Source organism: Canis aureus, chromosome 28 (assembly GCF_053574225.1).
Source record: "Canis aureus isolate CA01 chromosome 28, VMU_Caureus_v.1.0, whole genome shotgun sequence".
In the NCBI taxonomy this organism is placed as follows: domain Eukaryota; kingdom Metazoa; phylum Chordata; class Mammalia; order Carnivora; family Canidae; genus Canis; species Canis aureus.
The window spans coordinates 20,238,819-20,254,871 of NC_135638.1; the positions used below are offsets into that span (position 1 = coordinate 20,238,819).

Below are 16,053 nucleotides of genomic sequence, written 5' to 3' on the forward strand. Positions count from 1 at the left end.
AGATGCTCCAGGTTCATCTTGCATATTTCCTGTCCAAGAATCAAGCCATTTTTCCAAAGAGCTATTGTTCCCTTTATTAAGGAATGGTATTAGAGACCAAGACTGGAGTGCTAGGTTGCTACGTAGGGTTCCATTGCTTCTGTGCCCTTTCATCTAACAGAACAAAGAAATATATGAGCATATACTAACCTGTGCCTAGATATGTATAGAAATACATATGCAACGACTGTTAAAACCACTGGCCCAAAATGGTCTTTCAGGCTGAGTCCCAATCTGGGGCTTAACACCAAATCTAACTGTCCTTTCAACCTCCCCCAGAAATACAGTCTTAACCTGTTGGTGAGGAATTTTGTGACTGGAGCCAAAGAGCCAGCCAAATGTCCCCTCTCCATCCCCCAAAGGAAGATGAGGTAATCTACATAATGAACTCATATCGGGATTTAACGTTTTCATAAATATTAATTAACCACGGCATCTGTGGTATCTGATACAGGTGGAGGGGCGGTTCTTGAGCTGGAAGATAAGGCACAGACGTGGTCACAATCCTTTTCATCTACCAATACTTGAGGCCGCTAGATTAGCCCACTCTGTAAACTAAGATCACTTACCTAAGGAATGGGCTTACTATGAAGATGAAATGTGTCAATATAGTTTTCTGAAGTATTTAATTTTATATTGAATAGAGCATTTTCCTGTCATCATTGAAAAAGCCAGGCCAAGTCCCTCTTTCTCTAAGGGGTCTGTATCTTTGTCTCAGTTACAGACTGTGGTGTCTTAGGTAGGAAATGTCACTGACAGTTACTTTTATCCCGCAGCTGAGACTGTGCAGGCATGCCAAAGGAGATCTAAAAACGTCACAAATTAATAGAAAACCCCGATTCTTGGGTCCCTTGGAGGCCCATCGGTTTGGTGCCTGCCTTCAGCCCAGGGCGTGATCCTGGAGTCCCTGGATAGAGTCTCACGTCGGGCTCCCCGCATGGCACCTGACTCTCCCTCAGCCTGTGTCTCTGCCTCTCTATCTGTGTCTCTCATGAATAAATGAATAAAATCTTAAAAAAAAAAATACATGCATGCATGCATGTCATCCCAGAAATACCTGAGTTGAAAAAAAAAAAAAAATACAAGCGCCAGAAAAAAGATGCGGCAATTTCACACATTTTTTTTTTTTAAGATTTTATTTGTTCATAAATAAAAGAGAGAAAGAGACAGAGAGGGAGGCAGAGGCACAGGCCGAGGGAGAAGCAGGCTCCATGCAGGGAGCCCGACGTGGGACTCGACCCCCGGTCTCCAGGTCTCCAGGATCACGCCCTGGACCGAAGGCGGCGCTGAACCGCTGAGCCACCCGGGCTGCCCGATTTCACACATTTTCACTCACCAAATCCTGTTATCAATTCCAAACGGGAGTCTTACTCTTTTTACTGAAGAGAAAAAAATTAGAATGAGAAAACCTGAGAGGCTGAAATCAGGCGGATGCGCGATTGGAACCAACAACGTTCATTTAACCCGGAGCCTCGGAGCCTCGGTCCCCCGGGTCGGCCCCCGCCCCCGCCCCCGCCCCCGCCGGGGCCGCAGCGCCGCAAGCCCGGCGCGCCCAGCACTCACCCTCGGCGCTGTCGCGGGCCCGGTGGAAGTCCTCGGAGCGGCCGTCGCGGAAGGCCCGGCAGAGCGACAGGCAGAGGAAGTCGAGCATCCAGCCGGCAGCTACCGCCTCGGCCTCGGCCACCGCGCCCGCGTCCTCTTCTTCCTCAGGGTCCCCCACCTGCACCTGGTATTCGAGCAGCTCCTGGCACTCAAACTGCTCCTGGTCATCTCTCGGCGTTTCTGCCGTCGCCTCTTCTGGGGGCGCCGCGTCCTCCCCGTCCGCACAGCCCCGCGGGCTCGGAGCCGCCGAGGGAGCGCTTTCCGCCATGTTGGTCGCTCGCGCGGGCCCGGCCCCTCCGCACGGTGCCCGCGAAGGTCTCTTCCGCCGGTGAGGAACCACCAATCACGCTGCTCGGATGGGCGAGCGACTCGAGCCTTGCTTCTGATTGGCCGAGCCTTGCTCCCGCCCCTGGATGTTGAATTCCCCGCCACGCTGGGGCGGGTTCTTGTTGGTAAACGGGCGGCCGCTACCCCGGGGAGGGAGGGGCCGCCTCGCGCTCCTGTAAAACGCGGGGGGACGGGAATGGCAACACGGTTAGTTCAAATAGAAAAGCGTTTTATCCGTGGTATACTTCAAAAAGGTAGGTTATTTAAAAGAAAACAAAACAAAACAAAAAAACACCACTTAGGTTATTAGAACCTGTCCCCGTTTTTCAGGGATAACGCTTTAGACGCTAGGATTCCCCAACCCAAACCCTTCCAGCGGACTTACGTCCCTGCCCCTGCGACCTTCGTGCATCACAGTGACCTCGGGGGCTTGTGAAAACGTAATCGCTGGGCTCCGTTCCCAGAGTTTCTGTTCCGTGGGACTGCATTGAGATTCTCGAATTTGCAAGTCTAACAAGTTCCCAGTTGATGCTAGGCTGCTTGTCTGGGGACCACATTTTGAGGATCACTGCTCTGGAAAGAGTATATTACTAGGGAAATGGATTTAATCAGGTTTTTTTTTTTTTTTAAGGATTTTATTTATTTATTCATGAGAGAGGCAGAGACAGAGGCAGAGGGAGAAGCAGGCTCCCTGCGGGGAGCCGCATGCGGGACTGGATCCCAGGACCCCGGGATCGGGACCTGAGCCAAAGGCAGACGTTCAACCACTGAGCCTCATTAGGGTGCCCCTAATTAGGGTTTTAAACAGATTATGGGGTTCAGTAAATAATAAGTGAAAATTTATTTTGAAGCTTGAAACTTAGAGCATAAGAGGGAATGGGGATCTCTCGTTATATTCTGTTTCTCTACGTGGGTGATATTTACTTTTGAACATGATTTATGCACTTCCAATATTCAATATGAATAAAGTCTACTCTTAAACCCTTTTTCTTTTTTTTTAATATTTTATTTATTTATTCGTGATTGTCAGAGAGAGAGAGAGGGAAAGGCAGAGGGAGAAGCAGGCTCCATGCAGGGAGCCCCATGTGGGACTCGATCCCAGGACTCCAGGACCACACCCCAGCCAAAGGCAGGCACTAAACCGCTGAGCCACCCAGGGATCTCCTTAAACCCCTTTTCTTTATGACACAACCAACATTATCAAGGCTTTATGTGTTCTACACATTTGTTATTGCCTTAAGGCCATAGTTTAGATGTGGAGTCATTTAAAGCACTAAGTTGTAACCATTAAGAATGCCTAGGTGAGAATGTCCCCTACCAGTTATGCACTAGTTGGGTGACCTTGGATGAGTTATAGCTCAGATTTCTCTTACGTATAGTGGGCATAATAATAATGCCATCACCATAGATTTGTTGAGAGGATTTAAAGCCTTAACAAATGTGAAGAGTTCAAAAGTAAACCAAGTACATAATAAGTGCTCAATCAATATTAGCTGGAAAAGCAGGATATTTGCTATTGCGAAAGAGAGTAATGAATCAGAAGGGATTGCACCTTCAGGCTCTAGTGGCACCATGGAAAGGAAGTCCTGTTGCAAGTACTACAGGGTAAAGGGGTCTAAGGGAATAAGGGCTAAGGTACGTTATGAGCATATCAAGCAAACCTCAGGTTTTCACACTGAAATTTTTTGTTATTCAATGCTTTTACATGGGGCCTGCTTTTTCTTCCTTTCCTCCAAGCTTCCGCTTCTTCCCAGCAGGAGTTAAGGCTTATTTTTATGTATATCACCAATTTATTCAAAGCCACAAAGTAAACAAACGTATTTTCCTATGGCATCAATTCACTGAAAGATTCATGGAAGTGAAACCTTTTTTAATATTTAAAGGAATGATGTGGGACCCCTGGGTGGCTCAACCGTTGAGCGGCTGCCTTTGGCTCAGGGCGTGATCCAAATTCAGGAATCGAGTCCCACATCAGGCTCCCCGCATGGAGTCTGTTTCTCCCTCTGCCTATGTCTCTGCCTCTCTTTGTGTCTCTCATGAATAAATAAATAAAATCTAAAAAAAATAAAGGAATGATGTATAAAGATATGAAGTGGAAAATTTTCATTAGGATTTAATCTTAATCAGCAACAAAATTTTAGTTTAGGGGCTACTTCCAGCTACATACTGCACTTTCTGTCCTCTTATTTTAAACTTTTATTCCAGTGGGAAGTCAACAGAGTTTTATTGGGTTGTGGGCCAGAAAATAGGCCTGGAGGAGGAAGTCTCATAAAAGAAAAAAAAATGTATTAATTTCTTAAACCTACTCATCAACGTGGATGGTAGATTGATTCTTCTGAAATAATAGTTTGACACTGCTATGATCAGAAAACTCAGCTGTGATAACTGTAAAATAGCTACCATAATACTTGTAAAATATAAAGTCTTGATCACACTGTAGCTGTATATATTCTAATTTAATGGTATGATAGATAAATCAAAACATGGCATTTCAGGAAATTTTATGTAATTAACAAAAATTCTGAGGTAGGGAGAGGTTTTGTATTTTTTTTGTTTTTTTTGTTTGTTTGTTTGTTTTGCCTGGGTGGCTCAGTGGTTGACCATCTGCCTTTGGCTTAGGGCATGATCCCAGAGTCCTGGGATGGAGCCCCGCTTTGGGCTCCCTGCAGGAAGCCTGCCTCTCCCTCTGCCTATATCTCCGCCTCTCTCTGTGTGTCTCTCATGAATAAACGAATAAAATCTTAAAAAAAAAAAAGTTTATAAGATATCATTTCCTTCATGCCTGCTTTAAAGAAGATGGACCCTAGTAGTTTGAGTTTAAGGAATGAGTGAGTCAGGAGAAAATCTTGAATGTGGTGATTTTAAAGTCCTCCCTTGGGTAAAATTAGGAGATTATATTTCTTACAAACTTTAGTTTGTGGATTGAGCTCCATAACAGCTGCACTTACCTTTAGTTACAGGAGCATCATGAGAGGAGAGATTTGATTTGAGTTTTTGTGATGTTCCTAAGAGTATTTCATGAACCAAAGACTGAAGTTTTGGGGATACAACTTTGACTTCATATCACATGTGCTTTCTATCCATTAGAGCTTTTCCACAAGAAGTACTGATTTTTCACTAGAATCATTGGGGTAATGGCTGGCTGATCGCTGGACAAAGATACTGTGGAAAGATTCTTCTATGGACTGAATTGTATTACCCACCCCCATACCCTCAAAGTCATGTGTTGAAACTCTAACCCTCAATGTTACTGTACTTGGAGATTGGGCTTTTAAGGAGGTAAGTAAGGTAAAATACAGTCATAAAGTGAGAACCTGATCCTGTAGGATTAGCAGCCTTGTAAGAAGAGATGCCAGAGAGTTCTCTCTCCTCTTTCTCTCCCCAGCCATGGAAGACACAGTGAGAAGGTGGCCATCTGCAAGCCAGGAAGAGAGTCCTCACCAGGAACCAAATCAGCCAATACCTTCATCTTGACTTTCCAGCCTCCAGAACTGTGAGAAAATAAATGTATGTTGTTTAAGTCACCAAGTCTGTGATATTTTATATGGCAGCCCAAGCTAACTAATATAGATTCCCGTGAAGTCTAGATGGTATTTCCTGTGCTGTTGCAATTCCCAAGACTGTTTTTGCCTTGTACTGTTTTCTAAAGGAACACTTCAAAACTCATGTTTCTTAAATTGTGTTTACCATATTGAAAATTTGTGACTACTGTAAGCTAATGGTCTCATTATGAGTAATATAAACTGTTTTATTTCGCACTTATAAGTGTCTTTTGATTATCCAAATTACACACAGATCTTCCTTGATTTACAATGGGGTTATGTCCTGATAAACCTTGCAGGCAGAGAGGACAGAAGAGAGAGGTGGGTGCAAACTAATTTGTTTTTTAAAAGTAAGTGTTAGGGAACCTAAAATACTAGTTTTGCTGTCCTCAGAGAGGACAGAAGAGAGAGGTGGGTGCAAACTAATTTGTTTTTTAAAAGTAAGTGTTAGGGAACCTAAAATACTAGTTTTGCTGTCCTCACAAATAGTTCTCAACTTCATTTGTGCCTCACATTTTCTCAGTTGACTGAGGTAGACTTCAGATTCACTAAATTAGAATTTCTAGGAGCAAAGTGCAAGCATTTGTATTTTTCAAAACTTCCCCTGTTGATTCCAATACAGAAATGGGATTGACAGCTACTGAACACACAAATAAAATGATACTAGAGAAGTGCCAGATTTCCACTTAACTTTGAGGTAGTGGACACTATAGGTAAATATATGTGAGTGTATATATATATATATGTATGTGTACACACACACACACACTATAATACTTTTATCTTCCTAGTCTAAAGAAGCACACTCTTATGAAGACTTCTTCCTTTTTCAGAATCGATAAATTAATACCAATGACTAAAGGAATGTTCAGAGCCAGAATGAAGCAGGTTTCAGGAAGGAACATATTATTTCAAATAATTCTAATTCTTTAGAGCTTTAAAAATATTTAGAAGATCTTGGTAACCCCTTGAGATGTTTTAGGAGGTATTACATGCATTTCAGGATAAGCGTGGGATGTGACACAGAATACAGGCATCAGAGAGCTGCTGGCTTGCCCTTCCAGGAAATACAGCAGGTTGGATGCCGGAGTCCAGTATGATTCCCCATGATCATTGCATATCATTGCTTTATTAAAAAAAAAAGAAAGAAAGAAAGAAAGAAAGAAAGAAAGAAAGAAAGAAAGAAAGAAAGAAAGAAAGAAAGAAAGAAAAACCTTCTGGTGCATGCCTTTAACAAATCATTGATTAGCTAATATTTTTAATAAAATGCATCTGTCAAAAATGAATGCAATAACATTATGTAGGACCAAAAGAATAGGACTGCAAACAGCTGAGGACCAAAGGAAGAATCCTGTTTCTACCTATTTCTCCCGGAAAAAAAACAACTCTGGATAAAACAGCATATCCTGGTGATGTGTCTTACCCCTGGATAGAAAAATAAAGGGAAATCTCTTGACCACAACACTAAGAAATAAATTCTATGGACAGCCTATATTTATTAAAACAGTGCATAAGCTACATATGTAATTTTTAATTTTCTAGGAGCCACATTTTAAAAAGTAAGGAGGTGAAATTCTTTTTTTTTTTTTTTTTTTTTAAAGATTTTATTTACTTATTTGAGAGAGAGAAAGAGGGAGAGAAAGCATGAGTAGGTGGTTGGGATGAGAGGCAGAGGCAGACCCCCCCACCCCAACAAAGGAGCCCAATGCAGGGGCTTAATCCCAGGATCCTGGAATCACAATTAAAGCCAAAGGCAGATGCTTAACCCACTGAACTACCACCCAGGCCCCTGGAAATTCATTTTAATATCACAGTTTATTTAAGCCAGTATATCCAAAATACATATTATGTTTTAATATGTAATCAGTATAAAAAATTACTGAGCTGTTTTACATTTTTAAAATGTCTTCAAAATCCTGGTATATTTTACGTTTACACATAGATCAATTTGTAGTAGCCACATTTCAAGTTCTCAAATAGCCGAATATAGCTAGCTAATGGCTGCTGTGTAGGACAAGAAAGCACCATGCAGCTAGAATTTCAGGCTCTGAATTCAGAAAGACTAGATTTGAATTTTTTCTTCACCAATTTCTAACTCCTTACCCTTGAGCAAATTGATTGACCCCTTAATACTTAACTCCTATGTTCCTATGTGTTAAGAATAACAACATCTGTTTTAAAGAGTTGCATGATGGATCAAGGACTCAATAAAGTCTTTTTTTTTTCTTAAAGATTTTATTTATTTATTCATGAGAGACAGAGAGAGGGGGAGAGAGAGAGACAGAGAGAGGCAGAGACACAGGCAGAGGGAGAAGCAGGCTCCACGCAGGGAGCCCGACGTGGGACTGATCCTGGGACTCCAGGATCAGGCCCTGGGCTGAAGACAGGTGCTAAACCCCTGAGGCATCCAGACTGCCCTCAATAAATAGTCTTAATTGTTCTCATTCATTTGGGGAATATAAATAATAGTGAAAGGGAATATAAGGGAAGGGAGAAGAAATGTGTGGGAAATATCAGAAAGGGAGACAGAACGTAAAGACTGCTAACTCTGGGAAACGAACTAGGGGTGGTAGAAGGGGAGGAGGGCGGGGGGTGGGAGTGAATGGGTGACGGGCACTGGGTGTTATTCTGTATGTTAGTAAATTGAACACCAATAAAAAATAAATTAAAAAATAAATAAATAAATAAATAAATAGTCTTAATTGTTGATAGTTTGTCCCAGTGTTATTTTTCCACCCTGCCAAGCGAAAAGAGGATTTATTTGATCATTTGTGTTCAATCTATCTCTTTCACTGAGTAGCTTTGTGTGACCTTGAATACGATTCCTTGCTTCTCTATGGCTCTTTTTCTGTCTTATAGGAAATAATGGTACTACAAAGGAGGAAAAAGTTTTTCTCAACCTTCTTAGGGTTCCTGGCTGTGTCTGAAAATTAAACTGGCAAAGGTTCATAGGAGAAAAATATACAGACTGTATTGAATTTTTACTGGTACATGGGAGCCTTCACAAGAGAATGAAGAGCTAAAGAAGTGACCAGACTAGGAAGCTTTTATAACTTTTAGAGAAAGAAATGGTGAACTTGTGAAGAATTGACAGTCAAAAAGTTTTAGGCTAGAAGTAGTAAATGGTGAAGAAATATCTAGGAAGATAAGAGTTAGTTTAACAAGGTTTGTTTAGGGGATCCCTGGATGGCTCAGAGGTTTAGAGCCTGCCTTCGGCCCAGGGTGTGATCCTGGAGACACCGAGATCGAGTCCCATGTCAGGCTTCCTGCATGGAGTCTGCTTTTCCCTCTCCCTCTGCCTGTGTCTCTGCTCTTTCTATGTCTCTCATAAATAAATAAAATCTTAAAAAAAAAACACACACACACACACAAACAAGGTTTGCTTATATAGATTTCTTGGCTCCAAATTCCTGTCTCTAGTGATGTCTTCCCTCCTCCTGGTACAGGGAGGGGACCTTTCACATGGGAGTTTTATGGCCTAATTTCAGGGAAGAAAGGTGATGGGAGTGGGGGAGGTCGGAGTGACCTTCCACCATTTACAAAAATTTTCTTCAGCTTAAGGTCTTTAGCATACCAAGGTGCCACTTTCTGGGGTAGCATGTCTGGAACCCCATTAGTGTGTAACTCAGAGCTGGCATGAGGGTTAAATGGGATAATATATGTAGAAGCGCTACACAAACCCTCATTTCCCCAAGTGGAGCTAGAGACATTCAAAGTTGACCCAATTCATGATTTAAAGTTGGTTGGAATTGTGGTGGTAGTTACATGATTGTATAAAAATTCATACTGTTGTATACCTAGAATGGTTGGGTTTTATTGCTTAAGAATTATTCCCACTAGACTTGGTTTAAAAAAACACAGTTTGGGTAATTCCTGGTTTTAAGAAAGTAGCAGTTTTCTTTTCCATGGCTTGTCAGGGCCATATACTAATCCATACACTACTGTAGATTATGAACTTCTGAGTGAAATGTAACATCCAGCATGTCCCATAATTGATCATTGCACTCATTTTTCACAGGATGTTCTATAAAATTACTGTACCAACAAACATACTTTGCCACTATAAACTGCTATACTGAGGTACCAGCTATTAAAATTATTCTGTGATATCTAAGGGTTATGGAAAACTCAGCATCACTGACCAGTCAATCGCACCATCCTCCCGATAAATTTTCTGTATTTGACTTACAGGATGCCTTCCCTTTCTGGTTTTCCTCACACCTTCCTAGCCACTTCTCAGTATTCCTGTTGGCTGTGTCATGTCTCCCTAAACAATAAATATTAGAATAACCCCATCCTCAGCTTTTCAACCTCTTCTTGATTCTCACTGTATTCATTCTCTAATTGGATCATCTCTCCTCTCCTTGTTTCAGATCACAGATCTTGCCAAGACCCAAAGATAAGTCTCCCTCCCTAGCGTTTCTGCTGAGCTATCCCACATCACTGCTTGGATTATTATGCCTCTAAATTTAGCAAGTCCAACTGTAACCCCCACCCTGTCAAACTAGGGACCTACCCCTCATATTCCCTCTGATGGAGTTCAGGGTAGGCCACCCCAAAATGTGCCATTTTGATTACTAATTATTGCTCTTATTTGAGTGATGACTATTTTGAATTAAAGTTGTTAAAGAAACAGCTGGTACAAGAAGGACACTATGACCCTTCTTTGTCCCCCTGAAATCAGGAAATAAATTCCTATGTGAAAAGTAAAAGGCATCCTTATCACCAGAGATAGGAAATTCAGGTCCAAGATGGGTGTAACAAATCTTGTTACTTCTTCATTAATTTGCTCCTTCAAGCCCAGACCCTTTGTCTTGTCAATTTTTCACAAATTTATTATTTCTTTGTCTCAAAGGTATGCTTTGAGCTGCCTGCTTTGGTCACTTCTTTGAGTCTCATTTTTATGAGCTCCTTTATGTACAAAATGAAGTTTGTTTTTCTCCTGTTAATCTGTTTTATGTAAATTTAGTTAGTAGAACAGCCAAAGGAAGTAGAAGAGAAGGATTTTCCTCCCCTGTACCTCAGCCAATTAATTGGGCTCCAAATACAGGCTTCATCCTTAATTCCTTTCTTTACCTCATACAACACATCCAGGCCTTCAATAGCTTTGGTCAGCTCAACTTTCAGAATAGATCCAGAATCTAGCTACTACCCATCATCTTCATCTCCATCCTCAGCCACAGATCCTTATCTCGTTTGGACCCTAGTAGTCTCCCAATGGATCGCTTTGATTTTACCATGGTCTTTTTTTTTTTTTTTCACCTGCTCAAAACCTATAATGATTTGTGATCACTCTTAGAATAAAATCCAAATTCCTTACTAAGGCCTAAAAGGCATTACATAACCATGCTTCTATTTATGTTTCTAATGATAGCTCTTAAAAACTTTGCCCATTGCTCACTCTGCTATAGTCACTCCGGCCTTCTTGCTATTCCTTAAATAAACCATGTTCACTCTTGTCTCAGGGCCTTTGCACTTGATGTTACCTCTGACTTGATTATCCTCCCAAATAATTGCATAGATCTCTTGTCAACCCATTGCATTCAAATGCCACCTTCTTCAGAGAAGCTTTAAGTTTTTATTTAAATTCTAGTTAGTTAATATACAGTGTAATATTAGTTTCAGGTGTACAATTTAGTGATTCAGCACTTCCATACAATGCCTGGTGCTCATTAAAACGAGTATCCTCCTTAATCTCCATCACCTATTTAACCCCTCCCTCCACCCATCTCCCCTCTGGTAAACCATCTGTTCTCTATAGTTAAGAATCTGTTTCTTGGGCAGCCCTGGTGGCGCAGCGGTTTAGCGCCACTTGCAGCCCGGGGTGTGATCCTGGAGACCCTGGATCAAGTCCCACATCAGGCTCTCTGTATGATGCCTGTGTCTCTGCCTCTCTTACGCTCTCTCTGAATAAATAAATCTTTAAAAAAAAGAAAGAAAGAAAATGCTATTTAAAAAAAAAAATCTGTTTCTTGATTTGCCTCCCTCTCTCTCTTTTTTTCCCTCTATGATCATTTTGTTTCTTAAATTCTACATGTGACTGATATCATATGGTATTTGTCTTTCTCTGACTCATTTTGCTTAGTGTAATACCTTCTAGCTCAATCCACACCATACACTATAATAAATTCAAAATGGATTAAAGACCTAAATGTGAGACATGAAACTATTAAAATTCTAGAGGAGAACACAGGTAGTAACCTCTCTGACTTTTGGCTGCAGCAACTTCTTTCTAGATGTGTCTCCTGAGGCAAGAGAAACAAAAGCAAAAGTAATTGTTGGGACTTCAGAGAAGCTTTCTTTGATCACTTTACCTAAAAAGCTTTTGTCTGCAATACTCTGCATACTATGTATCACTAACTGGTCATATTTATATTTCAGTTTTTCCTTTTATTGTCAGCTTCTTTTATTAAGATGTAAGGGTTCTGGGGGGAAGGCGTTTTGTCTGTCTGGTCCACTACTGTATCTCCAGTGCTTAGAAAAATGTCTGTACATGGTAGGTGTTCAATTAATATTTATTGAATGACTGTATTAATTCAATAGTTTTCTTAGATGTGACTAGAAGAAAATTGATACTCAAAAGAATAGAAAACATTCTTACCAGTGAAATTCTCTAGAACATTTGAAAACTGTTAGGTACCAAGTGCGCACCAAGATTTGTTGCATCTGTTCACAAAAAACCAGGAGCCTTCCATTTCTGTCTTTTATTTTTAGGAGGTCAGACCAAGTCCCATCAACTAGATACTAATGATGATGGTAATAATAATGATCATATCAGCCACATCTAATGTTTATTGCATGTTTAATTGGTGCCAGGAACTTTCCTAGGTGCCTTTTATGTATTGTCTCATTTAATCTTTGCATCAAGTTTATTAGGTAGATGCTATTATGATCCTGCAGTTTCATAAAAGATGGACCTGCAGTATAGACAGGTAGGTGTTAAGTCACCCATGACCAGTAAGTAAATGAAGTTAGCCATTTAGTAAGATAGAGACCCAGGACCTATGCTATTCCTGCTTCTCACTAGAAGTCTCTCCTGGGATAGCAGACACCAGCCAGAGTTTATTTTCCTTGTTGCTCTTACTTAGGCCTAGAGATTTACTTCCCCTTTCTCTCTGCTGAAGAATTAAAGCCAAAGGCTCTCATGCATATCAACTGTTTTTGCAAATAAGTGCATAAGCACTGCTAGATCCTTCTATGACTCAGGATGTCACAGCACATTAAATTATTCTTCCTCACAAGATTATTTCAAATGGGGACACCTGGGTCAGCAATTGAGCATCTGCCTTCATTCAGCTCAGGGCGTGATCCCAGCCCTGATTGCAGTGATTGAGTCCTACATCAAGCTCCCTGTGAGGAGCCTGATTCTCCCTGTCTGTGTCTCTGCCTTTCTATGTCTCTCATGAATAAATAAATAAAATTTTTATTAAAAAAAGATTATTTCAAATGGAAAAGGATAATATTTTGCCTTGTTTAAAAGAATGGAATCAGGGCAGCCCAGGTGGCCCAGCGGTTTAGTGCTGCCTTCAGCCCAGGGTGGGATCCTGGAGACCTGGGATTGAGTCCCACATCAGGCTCCCTACATGGAGCCTGCTTCTCCCTCTGCTTGTGTCTCTGCCTCTCTCTGTCTCTCGTGAAAAAATAAATAAAATCTTTAAAAACAAAAATGGATTCAGAGAAATTATTATATTTGACTTATCTTAGGTCGCAGTTGCTGGAATCAAAAACAAATCTTGGTTTTTCTCTTGCCAAGGGACCAAGAGGTTTTGCATGGAGGAGAATGCTCAGTTTCTGGTCAGTGAAATTTCAGAATAGAGAGAAGAGAGCCACTGTCAGCACCCTTTTGGGCCTGGCCTGAAGTCTCAGAAAGCCACCATGAAGGGAAACTGATAGAATGAAAGTACATCTGGGATGCCTGGGTGGCTCAGCAGATGAGTGTCTGCCTTCGGCCCAGGGCGTTATCCTGGAGTCCCGGATTCAAGTCCCACATCTGGTTCCCTATATGGAGTCTGCTTCTCCCTCTGCGTGTGTCTCTGCCTCTCTCTCTCTGTGTGTGTCTCTCATGAATTTAAAAAAAAAAAAATCTTTAAAAAAAATAAAATAAAATAAAAATATTCAGAGTACAATTGGGACTTAACAATTCCTAATAGCAGATTTGACCAGCATTGCCTTTCCAAATTAACCAATTCCTTGACTAAACAGGTTAATTTGGCTGCTTATTTCATCAGCCCTGTTGATATATTTCTCCTTCCCAGTAGAGGTCACTATATAATGAAATATTTGTTTAAACAATAGAATACATAGCATAATGCTCCCTCATGCAAATATTGTCAATCTTAACAACAACAAAAATTCTGTGAAATTCTTTCTTACTAGCTCACTTGTTAATCCAACAAGCAAGAGTAAAATGTGGGGTGGGATGGGGGCCACAGCTGGTTTGAAAGCATCTGCATAAATACAAGTAACATTCATCCGTGTGGCTTACTATTGCTTTTGGCAGTCTAGAAAAGTGTGCCCTTACTCTATGTACAGGAGGTGACTATCCTTGCCTAGAAATATAATAATTTTCTCTTCTCACTAGAAGGATAGTTTGCATACAGAATGCAAAATTGGAAATTGCTGGAAGATAATTGCCCCACTATCTTGTAGCATCCAGGAATACCATAGAGAGTTCTGTTGTGATTAAAGTTTTTATCTTTGTCTGGAAACTAATATTTTTTCCTGCCTATACCCTTTACAGTTTTTTCTTTGTTTATAATCATCTCCAATTTCATGATCCTCTTTCTTGGTGTAGTTTTGTTTTTATTTACTGTACTAGTCTCTTCGTGATTACTTTGAATTCAGAAAGTCATATTCTTTAGTCCTATCTTATATGTGTGATAAACCGTATTACTACTGGTAGTTTCTTCCTCTCCATTTTTTTCTGTTTCTTCTTTCTAGAACTCATGATAGAAAATGGCCCTCTGACTAATCATTTAATCATTTTCAAAATCTTTTCTCTTGATAAAAATAGTTCTTTTATCTTTTTGGTTTTGCTTTCTGGGAAATAGTTTCAATTGAGGTATTTCTTTTGAAAATCTTATTTCCATTAACTTATTTTTTAATATCTAGAAGCTCTATCTTTTCCTTTGAATATTCCTTTTTTTTTTTTTTTTGTCTTTTAAAGATTTCATTTATTTATTCATTAGAGACAGAGAGAGAGAGAGAGAGAGAGAGAGGCAGAGACAAAGGCACAGGGAGAAGCAGGCTCCACGCAGGGAGCCCCATGTAGGACTCCATCCCAGGATTCAATCCCGGGACTCCAGGATCACACCCTGGGCTGAAGGCAGGTGCCAAACTGCTGAGCCACCCAGGGATCCCACCCTGAATATTCCTTTTTAAAAAGTGCTTACTGTTCTTGTTTCACAGACATTATATTTTCTTTTATCTTTCATTGGATATATATTATGGTTTGTCTCTACCCTAATTACTTCTGATTTCTGTCTAACCTCTTTGTTATTCACTTGTTTTGGTTTCCCTCTTTAATATTAAATGCTTTCCTCAATTGCCTCAAAATCCTTGTTTATAAAAAAAAAAAAAATCCTTGTTTATATTTGAGAACAGAACTCTAAAAAAACCCTAACTGGAAGTATAGGGGAGGGAAAAATTTTTCTCTACCCTTCTAGGTGCTTGTGTGTGGTCTATTAATTATGTTCTCATTAGATTAACAGGAGAAAAACAAAATTGGTTTTATATATACAGGAGCCCCACAAAAGACAGTCAATCAATTGAAGTTTATATGCCATCATGAGCAAAGGAGAAGGAGGCAAGGGTCTGGGCTTCAAAGGGAAGAAAGACAATTCACAAGAAAATGGGAAGAGCAAATGTTTGGTAAATAAGTGTTTGCTATACCATGCAGAAACAATGGAACATAGAGAACACTTTGAACAAATAGGCCCTGCTGAGCTCCCCCTAGCTTAGCAGATCTAGCCCATACTCTTTGTAGTTATCTCTGGTGATAGCTCTCATCCTGGACCAGGCCCTCTATCTAAATTCTTTTAGGCGGTTGAGGAGAAGGTAAAAATCTCTTCCTGAATCTTTGAGCTTTAATCATCTTTTTTTTTTTTTTTAAGATTTTACTTATTTATTCATAGAGACACACACAGAGAGAGGGGGATAGGCACAGGCAGAGGGAGAAGCAGGCTCCACACAGGGAGCCCGACGTGGGACTTGATCCACGGATCAAGTTTTGATCCGTGGATCAAACCCCAGGCTGCAGGTGGCGCTAAACCGCTGCACCACCGGAGCTGCCCGAGCTTTAATAATCTTCAACTCAAAATAATCAGCATGCCCAAGTGGCACATCCTGGAGAGACTCATTCTGAACTTCAGCAGCCATATATGTTAGTGGGGCTTGTCTACCATGGGCCACACTATAGGTGATTGGAGAGGCATGGATATTTCATGAGAGCCTCTAATCTCTGCCAATTTTTAATACCTTTCTTTTTTTTTTTTTAAGATTTTATTTATTTATTCATGAGAGACACAGAGAGAGAGAGAGAGGC

At 40.7% G+C, this 16,053-nt stretch overlaps 1 protein-coding gene and 1 long non-coding RNA gene across 6 annotated transcripts in view; one reads left to right on the plus strand and one right to left on the minus strand.

Moving 5' to 3' along the window:
• Window positions 1-1,955, minus strand: part of TERF1 (telomeric repeat binding factor 1) — a 37,347-nt gene extending 35,392 nt beyond the window's left edge. The window contains exon 1 of one of the 3 annotated variants that reach the window (XM_077876580.1): window positions 1,603-1,955. In XM_077876580.1, coding sequence (XP_077732706.1) covers window positions 1,603-1,909 — 307 coding nt within the window. In that variant the 5' untranslated portion in view covers window positions 1,910-1,955. The remainder of the gene's footprint in view (window positions 1-1,602) is intronic. The other 2 variants (XM_077876579.1, XM_077876578.1) reach the window with 2 other exon arrangements.
• Window positions 1,956-2,057: 102 nt separating this feature from the next.
• Window positions 2,058-16,053, plus strand: part of LOC144300505 (uncharacterized) — a 72,100-nt gene continuing 58,104 nt past the window's right edge. Inside the window, exons 1-3 of one of the 3 annotated variants that reach the window (XR_013367171.1) lie at window positions 2,058-2,222; window positions 5,056-5,247; window positions 5,354-5,475. This is a non-coding gene — a long non-coding RNA (uncharacterized LOC144300505). Of the gene's footprint in view, window positions 2,223-5,055; window positions 5,248-5,353; window positions 5,497-16,053 lie in introns of those variants that run through there. The other 2 variants (XR_013367172.1, XR_013367170.1) reach the window with 2 other exon arrangements.